Source organism: Toxorhynchites rutilus, chromosome 3 (assembly GCF_029784135.1).
Source record: "Toxorhynchites rutilus septentrionalis strain SRP chromosome 3, ASM2978413v1, whole genome shotgun sequence".
NCBI classification, from domain to species: Eukaryota; Metazoa; Arthropoda; class Insecta; order Diptera; family Culicidae; genus Toxorhynchites; species Toxorhynchites rutilus.
Window position 1 is genome coordinate 200182773 of NC_073746.1, and position 25429 is coordinate 200208201.

Genomic DNA, 25429 nt, shown 5'->3' on the forward strand with positions numbered 1-25429 from the left:
TTTGTCGGTCGACAAAAATTTATGTAATAATTTGATTTGCACAAAATATGTGCAATTTTTCATATTCTCTTTTTGGACAACAAAAATTTTTGGACAAAATCAGCAGCGATTTTCACTAACAATCAATCATACAAACAATCACGATAACGCAACGCACGTATACGCAATAGGCCAAACAATGAATTGAAAGCAACGAAAAAACTTTGCCCTCACTATAAGATTTTATGTTTACCTAATACATGAATCGCCCCAGCTTCCCCCAGATTTTTTTTTCTGATTATCAGGAAAAATATGAATGTTACGCGGAATTGAAATAATACATGTAATTGAAAATATATAGTTTTGCTTTTAAAACTACGAAAATCTAATTTAATTTTTAACACAAAATTGAGTATACATTAACAAAATAAACCCTGCATTAGATGCATTTTGCTTATCATGACAATATCGTTTTATTTTCCTTACAAACGTTCTCGTTATATTTGTCCATTCCGTCCAGCGCAAATCAGTTCAGCTGCACTAGTTCGTTCGCAAACAGTTCGCCCGCAAACACTTCGACCACAAACAGTACGTTCCCAAACAGTTCACTCTCAATCAGTTCTTTCCCATACACTCGCAAACAGTTCGTTCTGAACCAGTTCGATCACAAGCAGTTCACTCTCCACCAGTTCACTCTCAAACAGTTCACTCGCAAACCGTTCTTTCGGAATCAGTTCGTGGGGAGAACTACCGTTCTTTGAAAAAGAACGACCGTTCGTTCACTCTTTTCGGCGAACTAGTTCGTTCGTACCGTTCGTGAACGGTTTGCCCATCTCTACAAAATACCATCGAAACAAGAAGTATTTCGCGAGCGCGTTATACTGTTCTACGAACTGTCCCAACAATTCTTTAAATATTTTGAGGTTAATCACCCACGATGCTCGAAACAAGTCGGTTCGATTGTCGCAGCTGCAGCTTGGCAAACAACATCGACGATATGGTGATTGCGAAGGGGCGTGTGGCGGATGGTTCCACTATGGATGCGTCGAATTCGACGACGGGATGAAACCGACGCACTGCACCTCCAACAATGTGGTTAATAATTCATCAGTGGGAAGCGGTTCAGCAGCGAGTTCTGCTTCAGCGGGAATTCTCCCGATTGGTTCACTGACGTCATCTGCTAACGTTCGCCGACAACGTCTCACGCGATCGGAAAACAAATGAGACTCAACCTCAACCTGCTGGAGAAACAGCATTCCGCTCATTCCTTCCGTCACGTATAACCAGGGAATTGGATCGTCATCGATGCTAGGCACTTTTCCCCAAACAATCGCCCCTACCAACATGAGCACTGCGACGATGTGAATCGAGTAGAGCTAAATGTGTCGACATCTCGTTACGCACGTTATGCCGGAAGACCTTCCTATGTTTGGTGGGAACCCCGAAGAGTGGCTGATATTGTATAGTGCATTTCAGACGTGGACAGAAGCGTGCGGCTACAGCGAAGTGGAGAACCTCGGCCGACTTCAACGCTGCCAGAAGAGCAATGCATTGGAAGCAGTACGAAACCATCTTTTACTTCCCTCTGCAGTACCGTAGCTGGTGCAGACGTTACATCTATTGTACGGACGTCCGGAGAAGATCATCAGTGCTCTTCTTACAGAAGTACGGGATGTTTCTCCGTCGAAAGCAGAAAATTTATGGACATTAGTGGCGTTTGGACTGGCAGTACAGAACTTCTGCGAGCATATAGTTGCAGCGGTTCAAGTGACCAGCCGGGTACTCTTTCAGGAGTTGGTCGACAAGCCCACTGACTTGAAGGACTGATCTTTGTACAAACGGAGGTTTCTGGTGGTGCGGGCATTTGGTGCATTCATGGCAAATCTGGTTTCTGCAGTGGTCGATGTGACTTTGACACTGGACGTTGGTGGATCGAAAGTAGGAAGAGTAGAGAAAGCGAAAGGGTTCATCAATGCTCACTCCAATACATCAGCAGCAACTGAGTCGATGAATCCGCTGCAGCAGTAGGTAGGAAACCGTGCCGATCCCAGATACGCTGTGAGATTCAGGAGTGTCAAATGCGTCACCACCCATTTCAGCAAAATGGTTCGGAGGTTTCGACACCCGTGGTTGGTCCGTCATTCGGCCGCAGTGGCGCAGAATTCGCTTCGAATCAAGTCGAAAGAGTGAACGATTACGTGACGGTCAGGATATGACGCTAATTCGCATTTTGCCAGTGACGATATTCGCGAATGGAAGAAGCGTGGACACGTATACCTTCATTGATGAAGGATCACCTGTCACGCTGTAAGAGCAATCGATTGCAGATGCACTCAATGTCAAGGGTATCAAGAAGAAACATTGCTTATCGTGGACCGGAAACGTCACCCGAGAAGAAAAGAATTCGTATCAAATTACGATCGAGGTTACAGGAAGCAATTCAGATCATAGGTATACACTTGAAGATGTGCGCACTGTAAATTCATTCCTTCCGACGCAGTCTCTGCGATACAATCAGTTAGCTCAGCGATATCAACATCTCCAAAAGCTTTCGGTGACGACAATGTAATGCCGGGAATTATCATCGGAGCTGGACATACTCCACTCATTGCCGCCAAACAACTCCGCTAGGGTCCGAAGGGCGAGCAAATCGATGTGAAAACCACACTTAGATGGGCAGTATACGGATCGGTCCAGGACGGGAGGCAGCGTTCCGGAGGATGTTTGGTTATTGAAGAAGATCGTCGAAGGAGTTGTCAACTCACGACCTTCGTTCCACTGAAGAATGATGCACAGAAGGCACTCACCCTAACCACTGCCTCTTGATCAGTTCCAGAGGCGTAACCCAATCACCCGAGCCTTTGACGGAGCGTACTGAAGCTATGATAAGTCATTGGGAGCTGATGAAGAGCATGGTAGATGAATTTTGGCACCGTTGGGTAAAGGGGTACCTCCCTACCTTACCACCCGAAGTGGACGGGCGAGTCCAAAGAGTTGAAGGAGGGAGATTTGACGCTAATTGTAGACGAGTCCAGTCGAAATGGTTGGCTGCGAGGACGTGTAGTATCCGTGGTGCACGGACGTGACGGAAGGGTTCGCCAGGCGATCGTCAAAACTTAGAGGGGAGTACTCCGCAGACCCGCTACTAAAATAGCTGTGCTGAACATCCAGGACAACACAAACCACCAGTACTTGAGTAACGCTGGACGACGGAGGCTCCTAATGAGCATTACGGGTCGGGGGATGTGGAGGATTCCTTTTCCAAAACACGCACTTTTATACAGGCCACACATTATGATTGACGTTTCCCATTCCCGCAAATTATTGTCATACAAACTCAAATCATTTTTCGCACGATACGAAGAAGATAGAGCTAATAGAAGATAGATAGATATTAGATAGATAGAATAAAATTTGTTAGAAGTTGTTGGAGGATGTTCAGGATTAAATATTATTCCGAAGACCAAAATGTAAATCTGTTACAATTATTATTGGTGTGCTTTATACAGGGTTTTCCATTTCAGGCTTCCGAAAGTATACAGCCCTGCGCTGACAACCGTTTGACATAGCTGTCAACCAAAGCGTCATATCGTTAGTTGAATGTCTACCATTTTACAATATGGATCGTTTTAGCATCGCACAACGTGTTAATTTTGTTAAATTATACTATAAAAATGATGAAAAACCGGCAAATGTTTTTCGAGCATTACGGACGTCATGGACGGCCTACAGAGCACACAATCGCTAATGTAGTACGTAAATACGAACAAACTGGATCCGTAGCGGATATTGTGAAACCGGTGCATCATCGTAATGTGCGTTAGGCCGAAAATATTGCTGCTGTTGCTGCCAGTGTGGAGGATGACCCGAATGTTTCGATTCCACGGCGTACTCAGCAATTGGGCTTGTCAAACACATCATTGTGGCGAATTTTGCATTTGGACTTGCACCTACATCCATATAAAGTCCAACTGGTACAAAAATTAGAGCGTGGTGACCATGGAATGCGTCGGGCATACGTCGATTGGGTGAACGAACAACAGCAGCAAAATGCTGAATTTTCGCATCAAATTTTCTTCAGCGATGAGGCACATTTCGAGCTCGGTGGCTATGTGAACACCCAAAATTTCCGTATATGGGGCTCAGAAAATCCACACGTGATTGTTGAGAGGCCATTGCATCCGCCAAAAGTCACTGTTTGGTGCGTATTATGGTCTGGTGGAGTCATCGGGCCGTATTTCTTTGAAAATGAGGACGGCGAGACGGTAACTGTGAATGGTGAGCGCTATGGCCGCATGTTAACCGATTTTTTTTGCCACAAATTGAAGATATGGATACACGGATGACATGTGGTTTCAGCAGGACGTGCCACACAGCAGGACCGAACATGGCCATATTGCGAACGAAACTTGAGGGACGCATAATTTCGCGTTTTGGTGATGCCAATTGGCCGTCCAGATCATGCGATTTGAACCCGCTAGACTTTTTTTTTGTGGGGTTATGCGAAAGACCGTGTCTATGCCAACTCTCCGCAAACTCTTGAACATTTGAAAGACAGCATTCGTGAAGTTATGAGCGAGATACCGCCCCATATGTGCCGAAAAGTCATCGAAAATTACCTGTTCCAGATCAAGGTGTGCGAGGAAGCACCAGGTGGACATTTGAATGATGTTGTATTTCATACATAATGGCATAAACCAAACTTTAATTTGAAATAAAAGTTTCATCAAAATTCGAATTCTAAGTGTGTTTTATTTCAATTTACTTTCGGAATTTAAAGTTGGAAAACCCTGTATAAATAAGTTTAAATGACCGCTTTTGAGCTAAGCCAGTAAAATCGGTTTGCTGAATCCTGAATCCGCTGAATTCGAAAACTATACACCTGCCCAACAGACATAATAAGCTCTCAATTAAGAACTGCCGAAGGGCACGAAGAACACTAAGCTGAGTGATAGGCAAAGCCCCATAGTATAGTGCACGTCTCATATATTACGAATCTCGCCACTGTTTCACTCAATTAAAATGTGTTTGTAGAGCTAACTTTTTTAGAAATTTTGATAATCAATGTAGGTACCCTCAAGGACTCAAAACCTGCCAAAACGTCAATTTTGATAAAATTGACATTTATGGGGTTTCAAAAACAAACGATTCATTATGTCTGGAGATCGTAGTTCGCCGGCACAAAATCCGCAATATTTAACACAACAAAAAAAAATGTGGCTGCATGAATTGGATATTGTTGATAGATGTCAAAAACATAAAAAAATTACGTTCGATATGACAAATTACGTAACGTGAAGATAATTCGATATCATTTTTCCGTTGCCATTGTCAATGCCAGTCAAAAACCGCAACGAAAAGCAAACTCAACAAATGGAAATGGTTGACTACCCAACTGTCTAATTCTTGGCCGTTTGAATGCTACGGAATGCGATAAATTATTTTCAAATTTGAGTATTTTTTTCAATATTTTCCAAGGCATCCTGCGATTATTTTGATGTTCATCGACATTTAATCTTTTTCTAAAGTTATGTCCCGTGCGCAGGAGTATCTACGGTTTTAAAATTCTCGCTGATGAACCATTCGTAATTTTGATCTCTGTTACATTTCAGATGCAGCGAATATATTTTTTACAATATTTTCAAAGAATATCCAATTCATTTTTTCAAATGAATTACCTTCTGCCGTGAGACTGTATCCCTTGATGTCGAAGTTTTCATATCCATTCTGGATCGCTGAGCGAAGGTAGTTATCAATAACGGCTCTAGTGATGCTTTTGTCGACATTTATTTCAAAAGTGACGAAAGTTTCCCGCGGATTGTTCGAATTTGGTCTGCAAGCAAAAGAAGAAAAGTTACATAAATATGTGAGCTACACTTTCTCTCTCTCTCATTCGTAACATGAGAGAACAAAAGAATTCATCTTTCAAGAATTTTCAAGAATTCACTTTTTTCTCTCTTTCATACAAGATGATTGAGAACCAACATTAAAATATTGTGTGCAAGTAGGATGAACACTGAATAACGAAAGATGACACTCAATTCTTCTGATGCCAGTATCATATCAAGATAAAAAACCTAGCATAGGAATTAGACTTACTCCAGTTTATGTACAGTGATGATAAAGTTTGCATCGTAATCCAAGTCACTGAGCAGAGCGTGCAGTTTCTCTGCAACATCTTTTGCAATTTGTTTGAACAGGTTACTTTCCTTATCTTCAAACTCTGGATCGTATGCTTCAAACACTGTTAAAGTTAATTTATCTAGAAAGAAACGAATGATAATAAATATTAACGATTTCAAACCACTCACAAATGGAAACTCACAGGCGTATTCAAATTCGAACCCATCAGTATGTCCGCCCGATCCTGATATCGTGTCTTCATCGTCGGTCAATCCTTCATACTGTCTTTTCAATCGAAGCATCTTTTGGTGATTCCTTTTTTTATTGTCATCGGTATGTGACACCTTTTTTGGTTTCTTTTCTTTCTTTTCATTTTTCACCTGATTCTCGTGCTTATTTTTACTATTTTTTTCATGTTTTTGTAACTTTTTCTTACCGTTACGTGGTTTTTTAGTTTTTTTCTCTTCATTTTTATGCACTGGAAGTTCACTACCATTGATTAAATTATCGATACTGCGTTTAATTCTATGCACGCTTCGCACCAACCAGCTCTGCCCTTCATCTTTGTGTACCGCGATGGTGGTCCCATCTTCGTTGACCATTTCATCATCATCATCTTGTTCATCGCCGAATGCGTCGATATCGTCATCCTCGACAGCTACGGTATTATCATCGAAGTTTCCCAAATCGAATAGACTATCATCTTCGATATTTCTGTTGATCGTCTTTTTTCTCTGAACTATATGGTGTGCTTGCTGATCACTAGCGCCGCTAGTTGAATTTGAGGAAGAATCATCGAACACTAAGTCTGCATCATGGAAGAGCTGCAAGTAGTCAGAGGAGAAGAATCGCATGTTAATAATTTTCAACTAGATTGTGTACTTTTTGTGATAAATCAAACATCAATATAGATTATAACCAGCTGCGTTTGCGGCTTTGCCTGCGCAGTTGTTCAAACATCCAGCTTGAAAGTTATTCATCGACATTGAGCAAATACTATTTTAATGAATTTTCTACTAACTGAATCATCCATAACACATCCATAACACAACAGTTTTACACTTTATTCGCATCAGACTAACCGCTTTACCGTTAATAGAAACAATTTTTCAATCAAAAATTCTTTCTTTCATAAAAAATCTGTGTGAAATCTTGCCTCAGTAAATTTGCGCTAGAAAATAGTCCAGTAGAAGTTGGAAAATATAACTAAACTATGCAGCAGCTTGAAATTACAATTTTTTTATTCAGATAACTTTTTCTTTCTTCTTTTTCTTTCAGAGGTCCCTTGAAATGTGTCTCAGGATCGGCTTATATTGGGTAATTGGAGGGTCTTCGCGACCAAAGTTAAAAAGTATGCTCGCATCTTTTTTTTAAATGTTTTATTTTTCCTGTTTTGATATTGGTTTCGGCGAGCTGTCCCTTGGTGGCGAGAGAGGAGCGGAGCGGATTATTTTAGGGCTAGGCGTAACGGCGGTTTTCTATGCAGAAGGATGTGCCGATCATCCCGGAGTTTGTCGATGGATCTACGTACAAGCTTTTCAAACAAATGCCTGGCACTACTCCTGAATTTAAAAAAATCTCATTTTTGATGGCGAATTTCTTCTCAAGTATTTGAATAGTTCAACGTTAACTTTACCACATGCTAAGGTGTCGACTCGCCACCATTCTCACCAGATTTCACATGCATGTATCAATTTCGTTTTCTTCCCTACCTAAGAAAAAATATTCACCACTAAAAAAAATTACAAAAAGGTGACAGTATTTATAAAAAAACTCAACAATCAATAAAAAAAAATAAGAAGACTATAACTAACGGTTACACTTTACATTTGCTGTTTTTTGTTTGCTCCATTTAGTTGTGAGTTACAGGGTGTTAACAACGCAAGGCCGCACATTTCCGAGAGCTTGATTGGGATTTTTAAGGATATCCACCATATAGTCCGGACCTGGCACCAAGCGATTACCATCTTTTCCTCGCATAGAAAAATTTCCAGAGTTAAGAAATAAGAAAATTGGAATCAAGAGAAGATTGTAAAAATATATTGCTAGAGTTTTTTTGCCAATAAGAACCAAGACCTCTATGATAGAGACAGTATGAAGCTACCTTTAGAATAGTAACAAATTTTATAACAAAACGGTGCATATTTGACCCAAATCGGGCAATCCAAAGTAATAGGAGTACCGGTAAGTTTCTTGTTTTTTTTTTTAAATTCATGCTTCATTCTGCAAAAATCGTTACAAATTTAATATTCAAAGTATTGCTCATCTCTAGTCACAACTTTTTCCCATCTTTCTGGAAATTCACGGATCCCTTTACGGAAATGATCGACCAGTTTGTCGGCTAACCACGAATCGATCCAATTTTTGACATCATTAAAATTGGAGAAGTGCTGGTCAACCAGACCATATTGCATCGATCGAAAAAAGAGGTAATCGGACGGAGCAATGCCTGGAGAATACGGCGAGTGGGATAGGACCTCCCATTTCTGCGTTTCCAAGTATGTTTCGACTGGTTTCGCGACTCGCGGCCGAGTATTGTCGTGCTGCAAAATAACTTTATCGTGTCTTTGCTCGTATTGTGGCCATTTTTCCTTCAGTGCACGATTCAAACGCATCAATTATCATAGGAAGAGGTCCCCCGTAATAGTTTCATTATGTTATAGCAGCTCATAGCACACCACACCCAGATGGTCCCACCAAATAGACAGCATAACCTTCTGGCCGTGAATATTCCGCGCGGCCGTCGATGTTGATGCATGGCCGGGGTAACCATACGTTGCCCGACGTTTCAGATTGTCGCCACTTTTCATCGCCAGTAAAGATTCGATGCAAAAAAACCTTTCTTCTATGCCGTTGTTCGCACGTGCTGAGCTACTCCAAGTGTATTTGCAAGTTCTAGTTGCGTTTGTGACGGATCTTGATCGAGCAAAGCCTCCAATTCTTCATCTTCAAACTTTTTTGGCGGTCCGGAACGTTCTTCGTCTTCCAAGTGAAAGTTACCACTTTTGAACCGTGCAAACCATGTCTGACACGTTCGCTTAGTTGGAGCATGGTCGCCATAAACTTCCAAAATGCGATGACTTTCCGCAGCTTTTTTCTTCAAATTGAAGTAATGAAGTAACACTCCCCGCAAAAACACTCTCGTTGGTACGAAATTCGACATATTCGAAGTGGCAGAAAACTGTGTTGTTTACGCTTCAACTTTTTGACATATACTGAAAGACGCGCAATGACAATAGCTTTCCAACGAATGTATGGAAATTTGATTCACTGGAATAATAATCAAGTTACGCCATCTGTTGTAAAACAGAAAAAACCTACCGGTACACCTAATACTTTCGTGACAAGACAACACCCGACTTTGGCGGTTTCCTTTGTTCCATGATGTATCAACAATATATGAACGTAAATTCCAATATATTCCGTTTTCAAAAAAAAAATTTTGCGAGAACCTTGCAAATATCGGCATTCATTTCGTGACGTGAAAATACGCTCTGCGCAAAGAATCATGATAATCTTAGACTTAATGCAACGATGTATCAGTTTACTCTATTTCTAAACGAATCTAAAGGGGGTAGTACATTATGGGAACTTGAAAAAATAAAAAATAAAAATTCTGGCTTAAGATGTTCACTGAATGTCTTCTTTACTGTAGTTTTTGTCCCAGATTTGCTCGAGGCTGCGTTCCGAAGTTACAAGCCAATAAGTGAAATGTGCGAAACCATGTTTTGCAAACTGGTGAAACGATCTTGTTGAATTATTTTTTCACAGATTCTGCACTAAATTTCTTGTCGTCGTTCATAGATTTTTTTTATATTTTTAAAAATTAAGTTTTAGTGAATATTTTTGTCTCTATTTTTGAGGCAAAAACGCATTTTTTTTACAAAAAATGTCGCCATTTCGTCAAAAATCAACATTTCGAAAAAAATCTACATACGATGATAGGAAATATATCCAAGATTACGTAAAAAAATGCTTGAAATCGACCCACTAGAAAAACTTGTCGAACTCTATGCCAGTTTACAAGATTTTGGCTGCAAGGGTTCCGGTTGCGGATATTGAGAGGACAGTCCAATTAACACTAATTTATTTGGTTTGTTAAGTAATATATCTATATAAATAAAAATGTAAGGCAAAATCTGTTGGTAAGCGGAAAACCCGAAGAAGTTATGGTCCGATTTTAGCCTCCTGTATTTTGTTGTATTCGTCTCTTCCCGTAGATCAATATAGTGAAGAGAAAAATCGGAAAATTTTCGGAAAATTCTGAAGGAAGGTCGGAAAATTCGGAAAATTTAATTTCCAAATGTTCGAAAATTACATCATAATAAGGGTTGTTAGTCCATTCGATGATTGCGCTATCGAAATTGATCTTTGTTCGTAAGTGGAAATGGATTTTCAGGCGAAATAACGCATTTTCATATCTTATATCTATATAAATAAAAATATAAGGCAAAATCTGTTGGTAAGCGGAAAACCCGAAGAAGTTATGGTCCGATTTTAGCCTCCTATATTTTGTTGTATTCGTCTCTTCCCATAGATCAATATAGTCGGAAAATTTTCGGAAAATCCTGAAGGAAGGTCGGAAAATTCGGAAAATTGAATTCCCACATGTTCGAAAATTACATCATAATAAGCGTTGTTAGTCCATTCGAGATTTGCGCTATACAAATGAAACACAAATTTCTAAATTTCTCTAGAATTAATCAAGCGAATGAAATGAAATTTGCCGTGTGGAGTCTTCATGGTTCAATAAATGATTCTATGGTGGTTAGATACCCCTCCCCCCTCTCTTAGGGGGAGCTGCCATACAAATGAAGCACAAATTTCTGCATTACTCGAGAATTAATCAAGCAAATGAAACCAAATTAAGCATATGGAGGTTTAAGGGTGCAATAAATTATTCTATGGTGGTTAGACACTCCACCCCCCTCTCTAAGGGGGGGCTGCATAAATTTCATAAACATAAATTTCTGCATTACCCGAGAACTAATCAAACAAATGAAATTAAATTTGGCATGTGAAGGTTTTAGGGTGCAATAAACTCCTCCGGGACGGGGCTGGTTCTGCCATACAAATGAAACACAAATTTCTGTATTACTCGAGAATTAATCAAGCAAATAAAACCAAATTTGGCATGTAACGTAACGGAGAAACATGTTATTTGTAAGTAGTTAAAAATCTTGAACGAGAATTGTGTCTGAAAATAATCTGATATTATAATGTTGGGTTTTGGTAGAAGTACTAGGAATTTTATAGTAAAAGGTAATTTTAAAGGGTAGATTAGAAGATCAATCGATGAACAATTCTGCGATTGGACCCATGAACAGCGCTTAGTAAGAAAACGTGGATGTGATAACGAAAAATAAATTTTGGGCGGGACGAAGTTTGCCGGGTCAGCTAGTATCTAATAAAACTGTGATATCAGAATAGTCATACCCGTTTAATGTCTAGTGAACCTGTTCATTGGATAATATGGTATTATAGATAACGGTACTCAGAAATATGCGAGAACGGTACTATGAATTATAGAAAACGGTATTCAGTATAAATAAAAGATTATTTGCGTGGAAAGATGCTGAGTAGCTACGATACATCGGACAAAACAACTATAGTAAAAAGAATGAAGCGAGCCGGCACCGTTTACGTTAGCAAACCAAATTTTAATCTAAATTACTATATAAATGTGGGAGGAGTACGAAAATTATTGTGGAAAGTCTTATAGGTGATTCTCGTGTTATATACATGGAGGTGGATTATGAAATATATCGTGTATTTAAAACACATAAAAGCACGTTCTTCAGTAAATACATATCTAAATTTTACAAAAAATAAACAGATCTTAGCTTTCATAAAGTTACATGATACATGCAATGAAACATGTTCTTTCAAGGGAAATTAATTCCGACCAGTACGACACTAATAGACGGATTTCGCGCCAACTCGACCAGATGTTGGCATGACCCTCTCAGAACTCAATTAGAAACTTTTTGAGCGTGAAGACCTTACCTAATTAAGCAACTTGGCATACTTAGTTTTCGAAAATTTATCTAGAATGATATTTGGGAAAAGATGAATATTTTTGATCATTTTTCATAAAAAATTTTTACTAAAAAATGGTAACTTCTACGAAAAAGTGATCTATGGAAGATTTTTAGGAAAAAAAATCATTTTTCAAAAAAAAAATACTGAAAAAATATTTTTTTGAAATTCTACACTGTAAAAAAATCAGTTTCAAAAACTAAAACTCGATTTTCTCAAAATAGTCATCTCAGATTTTGATTAAATGGTAGATAAATTGTAGATAAATATGTGCCCTACAACTCTTCCATACATCTCAACTTGTACATATTTAAGGCAAAAAAGTCCTAACAAAAAATTTTTCAAGATTTTTTCTTGAAATTTTTCGATTTTTTTCCGTACAGCTATAGAAAAAATCAACAACAGATAAAAATGGATTTATGGTGACCCTTGGATGCTAAAGTACAGTTTTCATCTTGTTTTTGTAGTCAAATATATATTTCAATTCAGAGAGCAACGACAGCTCTCAAGCAATAGCCGTCTGCCAAAAATCTCTTGATCGCTCAGTCTGGTATCGAATAGATGTTGTAGATTTATACATATATCTATTAAGAGTCACTGTAAGTCACTGTATATATAATAAATGGATCGTATAGATACCTGAAGGATGAATAAAATGGCTCTGCTAAGCAACTTGGCATACTTAGTTTTCCGAAAATTTATCTAGACTGACATTTGGAAAGGGCTAAATATTTTTGATCATTTTTTTATAATTTTTTTTTACTAGAAAATGGTAAGTCCTATAAAAAAGTGATCTATGGAAGAGTTTTAGGAAAAAAGAATTCAGAAAAAATATATTGAAAAAAATATTTTTTGAAATTCTACACTGAAAAAAAATCGATTGACCGGCAGCAAATGTAAAGTGACGGAAAGGAAATGCATTATTTCGTTTCTGCATAGTTATCAGAATTCAACAAAGTGTGACATTATTTAGCAACATGAGTCAATTGCAAATGCAGTGCTGATATTAACCCCCTCCCGTATTATTTAATACGTCACACATCAAGTGATTTCACTACTCTGCTGAGCGTTCTAGCGCCGGGAAAGGGTTAGCAACTCCAAGTGTAACCGTAATAAACTACGTCGGTTAACATTAACAGTAATAGAGGAAATACGTTTACTGAGATATACCCATTCGATGGATGATAAAATGCGAATTTGTGAAACTTGTTTGGTAGTGATTTAGAACAATAGGTGTGTTCCAAAGAAAAAACGACATATAGATGAGAATAAAACTAACCAAAAAATTGAAGATTCACAAGCTCCATCAAATGGTCTGGGGTTCTATAATTCATACGTGTGGTAGTGTTGGCAATAGTTAGAAAATGCATCTGTTTTGGCTCAGTATACTGGAGTGTGCCAAAACTGATACCATTGTACTTATGAGAATGGTGCTAATGCTGATGCACTTGCCAATACTATCACACCTATCCTATATTGATTTTACTTCCTAACAGTAACCGTACAACTCAATATAACTTACTTATTATTCAATGTTATATTTCAGAAGTGGTATTGTCCATGCAAAGTCTTCAAAATCTTCAACCATCGACAAGTAACCGTGTAAATACACAGATCATTTGATGGGGCTTGTGAACCTTCAATATTTTGGTTAGTGTTATCATCTATACGTCGTTTTTTCTTTTGAACACACCTATAGTGCCAAAACATTGCCAAACAAGATTCACAAATTCGCATTGTAGCATCCAACGGATGGATACATCCCAGAAAACGTATTTTCTCTATTTATGTTAACCGACGTACGACGTTACGGTTACACTTGGGGTTGTTAATATCAGCACTGCATTTGTAATCCTTGCAAATCCTGGAGATCACGGCTTGACTTATGTTGCTAAACAATGTCAATGACATTGTTTGACTTTGTTAGAATAAAGATTATATTTTCCGAACACCAACATTGATAACTTTGGTTAAATTCTCAAACACAAAGGAAGGTATTCTGCGTGGTATGTAAAATACGTAATCTCCTTGTTCGCGGAAAATCTTACATAAGTCAGTAAATGTTTTAAATATGAAATAATAATAGAATAGTTTTTGTCTACTTTGTACAAGTACGTTTACCTGGTCCCCAAGAATTTTTTTCTTCGATTATTTCGAAAACTTCAATTTGAAATATTTTGTTTATGATAGAGTTTGGTTTGTATTAGGCTGTCAAAAATGTCCTGCGGTATTTTTTTTAAATTTTCATTTGTTCATAAAATTAGTTACAATCATCTGTTTTAAGTCAAATATGCGTCGTTTTGTTCGGTGACTTGTTCCCAACGAGATGCCAACTACATAATACCCTTGTTATAGAAGCTCGTTTCCTTATTGGCAAAAAACTCGGATAGTCAATTTTCACAGGCCTCTTTTGTGGCTAACTTCTGACTACCTAGCTCGTTCGCCATGGACAAAAACAGGTGGTAGTCACTTGGTGCAAGTTCCGGACTATACGGCGGATGCAAAAGAACCTCCCATTCGAGCTCCCGGAGCTTCTGGCGCCTCACCAAAGAAGTGTGTGGCCTGGTGTTGTCCTGATGGAAGACAATGCGGCCTCTGTTTATCAAAGATGGCCTCTTCTTCATGAGTGCTACCTTCAAGCGGTCCAGTTGTTGGCAGTACAGGTCCGAATTGAGCGTTTGGCCATAGGGAAGCAGCTCATAATAGATTATTCCTTGACAATCCCACCAAACACACAGCAGAACCTTCCTGGCCGTTAATGAGGGCTTGGCCACCGTCTGAGCCGCTTCAGCGGGCTTCGACCACGACCGTTTGCGCTTCACGTTGTTGTAAGTGACCCACTTTTCATCGCCAGTCACCATCCGCTTCAGAAACGGGTCGATTTTGTTGCGATTCAGCAGCGATTCACATGCGTCGATACGGTCAAAGATGTTTTTTTGCGTCAACGTGTGTGGTACCCATACATCGAGCTTCTTTGTGAATCCAAGCTTCTTCAAATGGTTAATAACGGTTTGATGACTTATCCCCAGCTCTTGGCCGATGCTACGGCTGCTACTATGCCGGTCTTTCTCGGCTAATTCAGCGATTTTGTCGCAATTTTCGACGACAGGCCTTCCGGAGCGTGGCGCATCTTCGACGACCTCTACACCATAACGAAAACGTTGAAACCATCGTTGTGCGGTGGAAATGGCAACTGTATCGGATCCATAAACTGCACAAATTTTATTGGCAGCTTGAGATGCATTTTTGCCTTTGTCATAGTAGTACTGTAAAATATGTCGGATTTTCTCTTTATTTTGCTCCATATTTGCGACACTATAACTCACGAACGACTTAACCAAACAAAACACTGTCAAGGACTATATTATAGCGCGCAAAAATACCTTTCCAACAAGCTATAGTATGACTCGATACAATGAATACAATTAGAACTACGCGCTTACAACGACACCTCGCGGAAATACCGCAGGACTTTTTTGACAGCCTAATATCACACCGACTACTGAGTGAAGCGTTACACAAAAAACAAGGCTGTTGTTTGAATAATGTAATTCTATGATAAGTAGATACGTCTCTTTTATATGAATGAGTATAGGAACGATAAATTTAGTATCGGAGAGAATAGAACGTTAGAACCATATTACCTTTATCTGGAGTGTTACCCGAACGATTGGCACTTCGTTCTGCATGCAGGCAAATCACTCCACTATCATGCAGCTCGACATCAGATAACGAACGAGACTGGGCTGAAGCTGGTTTCACGGCCTGTTAGCTTCAAATTGATTTTGTCTACACGGTCCATTATCGTCCAATAAAATTGTGGGAAGCGAAAATTGGAAAATTATAGTATGCAGGTTCGAACAAGAGCTTCGTAGGCTTTGTGCATCCACCTTTCGCATACTTTTCATTTTTTTCTCGCTTGTGAACTTCTTCTCAATTTAATTGAAGACAATTTTCCAATTACTACTGGTACAAAAGAGTTATTAGAAATATTCCAAAGTAACAGTCACAACAGACCCTCTCCTCCTTCCATTGCTTGAAATGACAAGAAGTAAATAACACATCACGTTCGCCGCGAACTCATCTCCACCACAATTCAAACATATACAAATCGTTTCACACCTCTTCTCACAAGGTCTGAGCCATTCATTCTCGCATCATTTAGAAAAATAAAAAGAAGCTCAACGATGGTTCGACTGGGTTTAGCTTGTCCAACTTGAAATATTTTGCCGTATATGAACAACTAACACTTAATCAAATATTCCAGACACACGTTGGCAATTTCAACCGCTCATCATCATAGCTTTTAAGGTGGGGTTTGCAGTCTCTCTGGTCTGTTTATCTGCCACACTGCTCCGTCTCGTTTGCCAGCTAGCTTCCATAACACGGAGGGGATATCGTTTATAGGTAAGAATACACTGATTTTCGTCTCAATTTTCTTATATCTGGGAAAAAGTATAATATTAAAAGTGGATGTAGGGAAGAAACCTTAACGACGTGCAGTTGTGTCTACAAACAACGAATATTGGAAAAAACACAATAAAATTGTAGGTATTATTTCGATTATGAATCAATCCATAGTGCTGTGTTGATACGAATTATGTTCAATAATATGTTTCCGCTATTGATGGGGTATAAAAGGACTAATTTATTCATGGCTTTTATTCATTCTAAAATGTGATATTTCTAAGTAAGATCAAAGACATATACTGAGTAATTGCATTTTCGCAAATCCGTTCATTGTTTCCTAATATAATAAGGTAAATGATTTTGGTTTGTCCAGTCAAAAATATGATCATGGTTTGTCCACTATTTGAAATGCTTTAATTCACCCCACCTGTGTTAAATCAGGTATTCGAATGTTTCCAAACATATGAATAAACTTGTCTTTTTCATGATTCACAGTAGTTTTATAGCATATTTTTACGGATTCACATGTTTTAAAGAATTATAAAATCCACCTTCTATTGGTGTCAATGCGCCCCTCATTTGAGCTAACTTTCATTCAATCACCAGATGATTATTTGGCACGTATTCAGATCTTTTCTGGATTTTAGCACTTACAAATATTGTAAACATCATGTTTGCATCATAAGCATTCCAAGCCCTTACGTGTTAGTAATTGTGCACTCTCGGACATTACTAAAACTTACGACAAGGTGTGATGACGCCATATTCTGAAAACGCTTGCGAACTGGGGTTTGCGGGAAGAATGAAGGAATGATATCTTGCTAGTTTTTAAACCGGTAGAATTTTCAAAGTAGCACTTGGGAATTGCCTCTCTGGATATAAAATCGCTGAGAATGGAGTTCTTCAAGGGGCAATCCCGTCGGTCACTCTTTTCCTGGTATCGATGAATTCGGTATTCGAATTAGTGACATTGCGACCTTACGTGCCCGAACCGATGTAAATATTGCCTGAAGCAGCCATGTCCAGACAGGAGCTGTGTCGGGTAAAAAATCACCTCTCCGTGCTTCCTGTTCAACCAGTTCGATAGTGCCGCCGCCGTCTACCGTTCTCTGCCGTGTCCTATTCTTGCTGCCACTTCAATAGTGATTCTGCTCTCGCTGTTTTCCGGATACCACTGGTTTCATTCCGTCTAGAGCACTCGCCGTCTTCTACAAGGGCTCAACGACGGACTGCAAAAGGTGACGCCGATGATAGATTTGCGGCCATTTTTCCGGAAGAATTTCCCGAGCGTATCCAGCAGGCATATTGGCGTATATGATGTTGGTACTTCCGGGGGCTTTCCTGGTTTCGACAGCAACACTAACTTCTATATCTTCCATTGTTTAAGAAAGTAACCATCGTCCCAACATTTCTGTAGCACTATCCTGAAAATGTTCGCTTTCAAGGCCACATTGGGGATTCTGTAGGAGCCGGAGGTTTTTCTCACCTGCAGTCTTTTCGCCACTGCTACCAGTTCCTCGTTGTAGACTCGTGAACGTTCAGCAGCATTCTCTCCGTACAGTGTGGATGGCCAAGTCGTTGGACCATGCCTCGGGGATGAACCCTCCACAATGACCTCCAGCTTCTCAGGACACGATTCGACGGGCGTCACTGGCCTCTGATCCTCCTGATTAAACTGGGCGTCGTTTATTCCTATTTTCCTCGACATGGTAATGACGCATGCTCTCACCAGACAATTTGTCAAGTTTTCCGCGTTCCAGTTTGAAGCTTCGCTAATTAGACGAAGTACTTCAACGAAAAGGTCCTTGTCGAAAGCATTTGTCTTCCCCTTTCGCTCACCTCTTGTTGTCCTCCGTACTGTCACATGGTTTCGTTGACCGATTCTATACCGGATCGCCTGATGGTCACTATGTGTATACGATTCGCACACTTTCCACTCCGTGCTCGCCACTAACGACGAACTGGAAAAGGTGATGCCGATGATAGATTCGCGGCCATTTCTCCGGAAGGTGCTGGTGGTACCTTCATTGAATAGCGTCACTTTCAGCTTTTTGTGAGCTCCCTCTCCCAGGATACACCTTTTAACAGGATTCATCTTCTTCCCCACTACACCGCCCAAGCGTTGAAGACACCTCTAACGACCTCTAATTCCGCGATCATTGCGTCTAGCATCTGGCGGGACTGCTCGTTTGTCCATCTCGGGGGTGCATAGCAACAGCACATGAAAATTACATTAGCTTTGGCGATTACGAAACCTTCATATGATAATTATTTCGATTTGATAACTGCGTTGTAGCGTGTAGCGAGACGGTTTCAAATTTTTGTTTTGTTCGCCTTATATTGCGAAAAAATACGATATCTATCACTACTATATTTGACACATTTGACAGTAGCAAAAATAGTTGAGTTCAGTACTGTTTGAATTGTCTGATCGAGCATTGTAATCGTTGCATGAAGGGATCAAATATTTAAGAATTAGTGTATCTTGTTACAAAATCTTGCAGATTTTATACTGCATGGATATCCAATAATCTGTAATCTGTATATACAGATTTTTGGTTAAAAAACATGCCGAAAATCTGTATCATTACAGAAAAATCTGTATATGTGGCAAAACTGATGCCGTGTCTCGACAAGCGTTCATTTTCATGCTGTCGAGCACAGCGTGCTTTAGTGATGGCTGGCTCATAGTTGCAATGTGGAAGGGGCGCACGTGGTTTGTGTTGTGGTTTGCAAATTCTGCATGCCGCGAAATGTTTTCGCTTCAGTTCGGTTGGCGTGGAATTGAACATTGTTCTTAATGACGCTGTGAACAAAATAAATGACAGATGGCGCTCAAAACTGACATTAAGACCATTAACGGTAGTACCAAGTAGTTGAAAAAATAAATAAAATAATAATTTTTAGTGGGAAGATCTTTGAAACTACAAATTCCCGGTTTGTATCTGTAGGAGATGAGATGAAGACAAGAGAAGAAATGCGAAACAATTGAAATATAGGTATATGTAAATATAAATCGATTACAAAATCGTTGTGTTTCATCTACTCATGATCTATGGTAAAGCTTTGGCTTTGTATGCAAGTGAATTCTTGGATTACCCATACACGTGAGAACATTCCTCCACAAATAAGGAGAGGAAAATAATATAAGAGCGAAATGAGAAAAAGCTCTAATCTGTCTCTGTTCCGATCAGCGTTGCCAAATGTCTTATACGATTATCCGGATGCATTAGAAGTAAAAGGAACATAATTCGGAAACATTGGCACCATTTGTCCGGAAGAGTATCAGCTAATAAGAATGAGAAAAATGAGCAATTAAAATATCTCTTTGGCTGATGCATGCCACTAATTCGATGGAACGTCAGTCTCTAGAATAAAGTTAGCAGAAACGGTCACTGGAATTCAACGATGCTTAAACGGGAACACGACAATGGCGCAGACGGTAGTTTTATTTTATGTGAGTATAGTGAAAAAATCAATGGAATGCAAAAGAAAAAAGTTGCAAAATGATTGTGGGACGAAAGATCATTCTTTCGTCGGCATTAGAAGTCGTGGGATTGGTAAAACCCATTGGCCATGCAATTGAACAATGAAAATGTCGGCCATGTTGAATCGTGGGACATGTAATTTTACTGGAAACGTGAGACGAAAAATTAATTCGTCGGCCATGTAAGACGTGGGATAGGTTGTACCTATCGGCCATGCATTCAATAGAATGTCGGCCATGTTGGAAACGTGGGACATCAGTGAATTATAATCGTGGGACGAAAATGAGTTCGTCGGCCATGAAAGTCGTGGGATAGGTATTACCTGTCGGCCATGCAAAATGTAATCGTGGGACGAAAATGAGTTCGTCGGCCATGAAAGTCGTGGGATAGGTGTTACCTATCGGCCATGTAAAATGTAATCGTGGGACGAAAATGAATTCGTCGGCCATGGGAGTCGTGGGATAGGTTTCACCTATCGGCCATGCATTAAATAGAATGCCGGCCATTTTGAAAACATGGGACATTATTGAATTGTAATCGGTGGGATGAAAATGAGTTCATCAGCCATGAAAGTCGTGGGACAGGTATTACCTATCGGCCATGCAAAATGTAATCATGGGACGAAAATGAGTTCGTCGGCCATGGAAGTCGTGGGATCGGTAATACCTATCGGCCATGCATTAAATAGAATGCCGGCCATTTTGAAAACATGGGACATTATTGAATTGTAATCGGTGGGATGAAAATGAGTTCATCAGCCATGAAAGTCGTGGGACAGGTATTACCTATCGGCCATGCAAAATGTAATCATGGGACGAAAATGAGTTCGTCGGCCATGGAAGTCGTGGGATCGGTAAAACCTATCGGTCATGTAAAATGGAATCGTGGGACGAAAATGAATTCGTCGGCCATGGGAGTCGTGGGATAGGTTTCACCTATCGGTCATGCATTAAATAGAATGTCGGCCATTTTGAAAACGTGGGACATTATTGAATTGTAATCGTGGGACGAAAATGAGTTCATCAGCCATGAAAGTCGTGGGACAGGTATTACCTATCGGCCATGCAAAATGTAATCGTGGGACGACAATGAGTTCGTCGGCCAAGGAAGTTGTGGGATAGGTATAACCTATCGGCCATACGATAAAATAATGAAAAATATCGGCCATGATAAGATCGTGGGACACTAAAATGAGGAAACAGATTGAGACTCAGTTGATTAGTTCCGATTCGGTCCCATCGATTGAGGTAAGGGCAGTATCGGCTTATGAGTTTGTTCCGAGAGCGATGATTATTAACGTGGCTATTAGATCACAGTTAGTGTTCAAAGGCTCCAAAGGGTCATATGAAGAAGACGAGGCTAAGAGCGCGGAGGTAGAAGCGGAAACAATTAACGACGAAGGAAAGAGTAGGAAACGGTCTGTGGTAAAAGAGTAGCGAGATCGTTTGGGATAGGAGGAAGCTAGTGCTCATGTTTCGGAAAGCCGATCTTCAACTTTCGAACGACCGAAGGATATTACTATCGATGCACCGGAATTGCTTTGAGAAAAATCAATCGAATTTGGTGTTGTCAAGAATGATTTTGATTAGAGATTTATACTTTGAGTGGAATAGAATTGACTAATTGACTGATTGTGTTCAAGTACGGTAATTCATTTGTTTTTAAATACATTCCAAGTTCTGATGAATATGAATATAAGATTGATGAATATCACCAACTGTGTATATTTAGTTTATTGTTTACAGTATACATTTATTACATGAGAATAAATTGATTGTAACGTTGATTATATGAACATGGAATCACTGGAGGAACTAAACGTCACTTAGAAAAAGAAGTTCCAGAAGAACTCCGAAGATTGTCAGATTATTACGGGCTTCCTGAAAAGTTCTAAGGTAATGTTGAAGACGATTCAGTTACATGTAAAAAGATTGCAGAAAATAAAGAAAAGTCACTTTAGAGAATAAAATATCATATAGCAGTAAATATGACATCAGGAAACCTTTTAGATATGACGATTAATTTTTATATAATATTTATCAGTAGTATAGAGGCGGGGGATAATGTAGGAGATGAGATGAAGACAAGAGAAGAAATGCGAAACAATTGAAATATAGGTATATGTAAATATAAATCGATTACAAAATCGTTGTGTTTCATCTACTCATGATCTATGGTAAAGCTTTGGCTTTGTATGCAAGTGAATTCTTGGATTACCCATACACGTGAGAACATTCCTCCACAAATAAGGAGAGGAAAATAATATAAGAGCGAAATGAGAAAAAGCTCTAATCTGTCTCTGTTCCGATCAGCGTTGCCAAATGTCTTATACGATTATCCGGATGCATTAGAAGTAAAAGGAACATAATTCGGAAACATTGGCACCATTTGTCCGGAAGAGTATCAGCTAATAAGAATGAGAAAAATGAGCAATTAAAATATCTCTTTGGCTGATGCATGCCACTAATTCGATGGAACGTCAGTCTCTAGAATAAAGTTAGCAGAAACGGTCACTGGAATTCAACGATGCTTAAACGGGAACACGACAGTATCGTTCTGAATCATATTTCGGACGCTTAAGGCATATGATGCAGAAAACAGATCTAAACGTTATGCACAGTTATTATTTGGTTGATATTTTTAATAAACTAGTTTAATATGCTTTTAAGCTTCCTACTTTGGTACCTATTTGATGGAAAACATAAACAAAAATCATCGAATAAAATACTTTCCAAATGAAGCGAAGGGGGGGTCTCCGTAGCCACATTGGTTGCGCATTCGTTTAGTAAGCGATCGATCGTGAGTTCAAAACTCTGGGCCCTCATTGACCATCTTTGTGTTGTTACAGAATAACTACGTCCACGCAACAATCATCAGCGATGGAGATCGATCCACGGTCGAAATAAGATCGATTCATTCATACAATTGCTCTGCTCTGCAAGACACATCGGGCTGTTGTTCTATAAATAACTCAACAATGATTAATCAACGCTGTCCGGTCTAACTGGATAATGGATGAACAGAAGGAAAACTCTTACGCCTAAATGGCTAGTGTTCAAATGTGTACCATATGCAATGGTATAGAAGGAAATACTCCAACACCGAAAAATGGCAACTTGTGTAATGTGCTAATTATAGTTATGATAAACATGTGACATGTACACTATTAAAAATTCGGCCCTGTTACAGCTAAAATGCTAATGAGCCTAAATTATTTTTTGTTTATACAAAAGGGATAAAAAAATGAAGCGAATAAGAATCAAACTTCGGACACTAAATCAAATTTCGGACACTTTATTTTGTAATTTTTTGGACGAAAATTACATTACACTTGATTATATTTTATAGTCAACTGCGAAACACTTACCAAGCAATCACAGTAAACTGTTAACGGTGATGAGAACTGATGAAACACGGGAGAAATTTAAATATTTATGAACGGGTTTGCTTGCTCACGCTAAGCAAACGTCAAACACAAACGATATTGAGTAGTGTTGATAGATTTTTGCCGATTATATTATAATTCAAATGTAGTTCTCATATGAAATGATAGTGAAACCAAGGGATTACTCTAAAGAAGGAATTGTGACATCAATTTTATAGTTATATCATCAGTGCATTAAGCATTTCAAGATATTAGAACAAAGTGTCCGAAATATGATGTTGTCCGAAATATGATTCAGAACAGTATAACACTGAGAAGATGTGGGAAGAATACTTCGGTAAAAGTTGTCGTAAATCTTAATTCAGTGATTTCAACAGAATTGAAATGAGAGTCATGAATGTAGATGATAACAGTAGCATTAATAGAGAAAGATTCAGAGCAATGATCTCGAACTATTTGTATGAATACTGTGAAGCTTGGGGTGTGACAATTCCAATGAAACTCGATTACCCTGCATAGACCCAATCGCCACTGTAAAAAGATACAAAAAGCTGACCAAATGCAGTAAGACATCCGGAAAAGATGAAATTGTATCCCTCTCACAGTGCTGTAGATGGTGCAAATTGGCCCAATTTGTTTACACATTTTGCCGGACATACAAAAGATTTCTCCTAATGAAGCGTAATTGAGCGCTGACAACGATGATGAATTATGTGTATAAACAAATGTATGAAAGCTGTGCTGCATTTCTATTTTTACGGTGGGATGAAAGAGACCTTCCAAAAAATGGCAGCTGTTGGATAGATAGATCTGAATGGATAGTCAATCTCAATTATGAATCAAGTATCAATGTTTTCGAAATATTTAGAAATTATTGGCATGATTGGATACTCCCATGATTTCCGATAGATTCTTACGATTCAACTGAACACACACACACACAGCTCCATTGCTAAACGAAATAACGCGCTGTTTGAACTGAGAGGAAATATGATAATTAGCATCGTTTACAGCATCACTTTCATTATGTCGTACACGAGGTGGATGTGTTGCTTACATAGAGATTTTATGAGCGCTTAATAAGAATAGCTTGAAACCTACACAATGTGCCACTGAGTTCAGCTCTCCAATTGTTATCCCTCAATCTTAGGTCGCTCGTGTGAATGTAATCTTTTCACTGTCACTGCCGAGGAATACTGTATCTTGCAAATACAGGTAATGATGTCTAGGGCAAGTCTATTCAGTCTAAGATGGAATAAGCATGGTTCATGATTTGTTTTTTAAAATTTTGTCTCTGTTTTGATCAGTAGTATTATCGTTGGGATCTTCTGTGATAGATGTTGAAATTCGTTCGTTGTTTATCTTTGGAAGATTCATATCGTACATTTAGAGTTGTAGTTTTTTCTACGTTTCCCGAATCGATTTGTTTACAAAAACATTATTGTTCGAGGCATCTTCAAAATTGAACAATTTACCACGAAGGGTGTTTTGAAGATCAGGGATCAGATGGACGTCTGACGGTGTAAACATTTGTTTGAAAGTTTGTAGCAATATTTTGTTATATGATGATACTTTTGATGTTTTGAGAGGAATCTAATATTGTTTTGTTAGACGATGTGTTATTGTGGTCGAAATGCACAAAATGTCCCTACAAAAATCGATCAAAAAATTATCTACTTCTAATCAATTTGCATGAATAAAACCACCAAAATAAAAAAAACATTTCATTGACACAATGTATATATCACTCTTTAGTCCATACCATGCCTATGCTACGTAATTAGCAATAGTATCTGCTCATATTGTCTTAAAACCCGTTATTTATAATCATTATTACATCACCCAGTCTATTTATATGCAAAAATGACACCCTCTAACTTTCCGGAGGAGCAAATGCATTATGTCGACAAGGATTCTAGTGGCTCTATCAGCCAACCATCATTCTAACTAATAGATCACCGAAAACAAGACTTAAGCGCTGTTTCAGAGGCATTAGAATCCATCG

General features: G+C 39.0%; 1 protein-coding gene across 1 annotated transcript in view; it reads right to left on the bottom strand.

Moving 5' to 3' along the window:
• The window catches only part of LOC129773824 (basement membrane-specific heparan sulfate proteoglycan core protein-like), a 69512-nt gene that overhangs the window by 7753 nt on the left and 36330 nt on the right, over positions 1 to 25429 (bottom strand). The window contains exons 3-5 of the mRNA XM_055777477.1: positions 6305 to 6926; positions 6079 to 6241; positions 5658 to 5812 (exon numbers count right to left, since the gene is read on the bottom strand). Coding sequence (XP_055633452.1) covers positions 5658 to 5812; positions 6079 to 6241; positions 6305 to 6926 — 940 coding nt within the window. The remainder of the gene's footprint in view (positions 1 to 5657; positions 5813 to 6078; positions 6242 to 6304; positions 6927 to 25429) is intronic.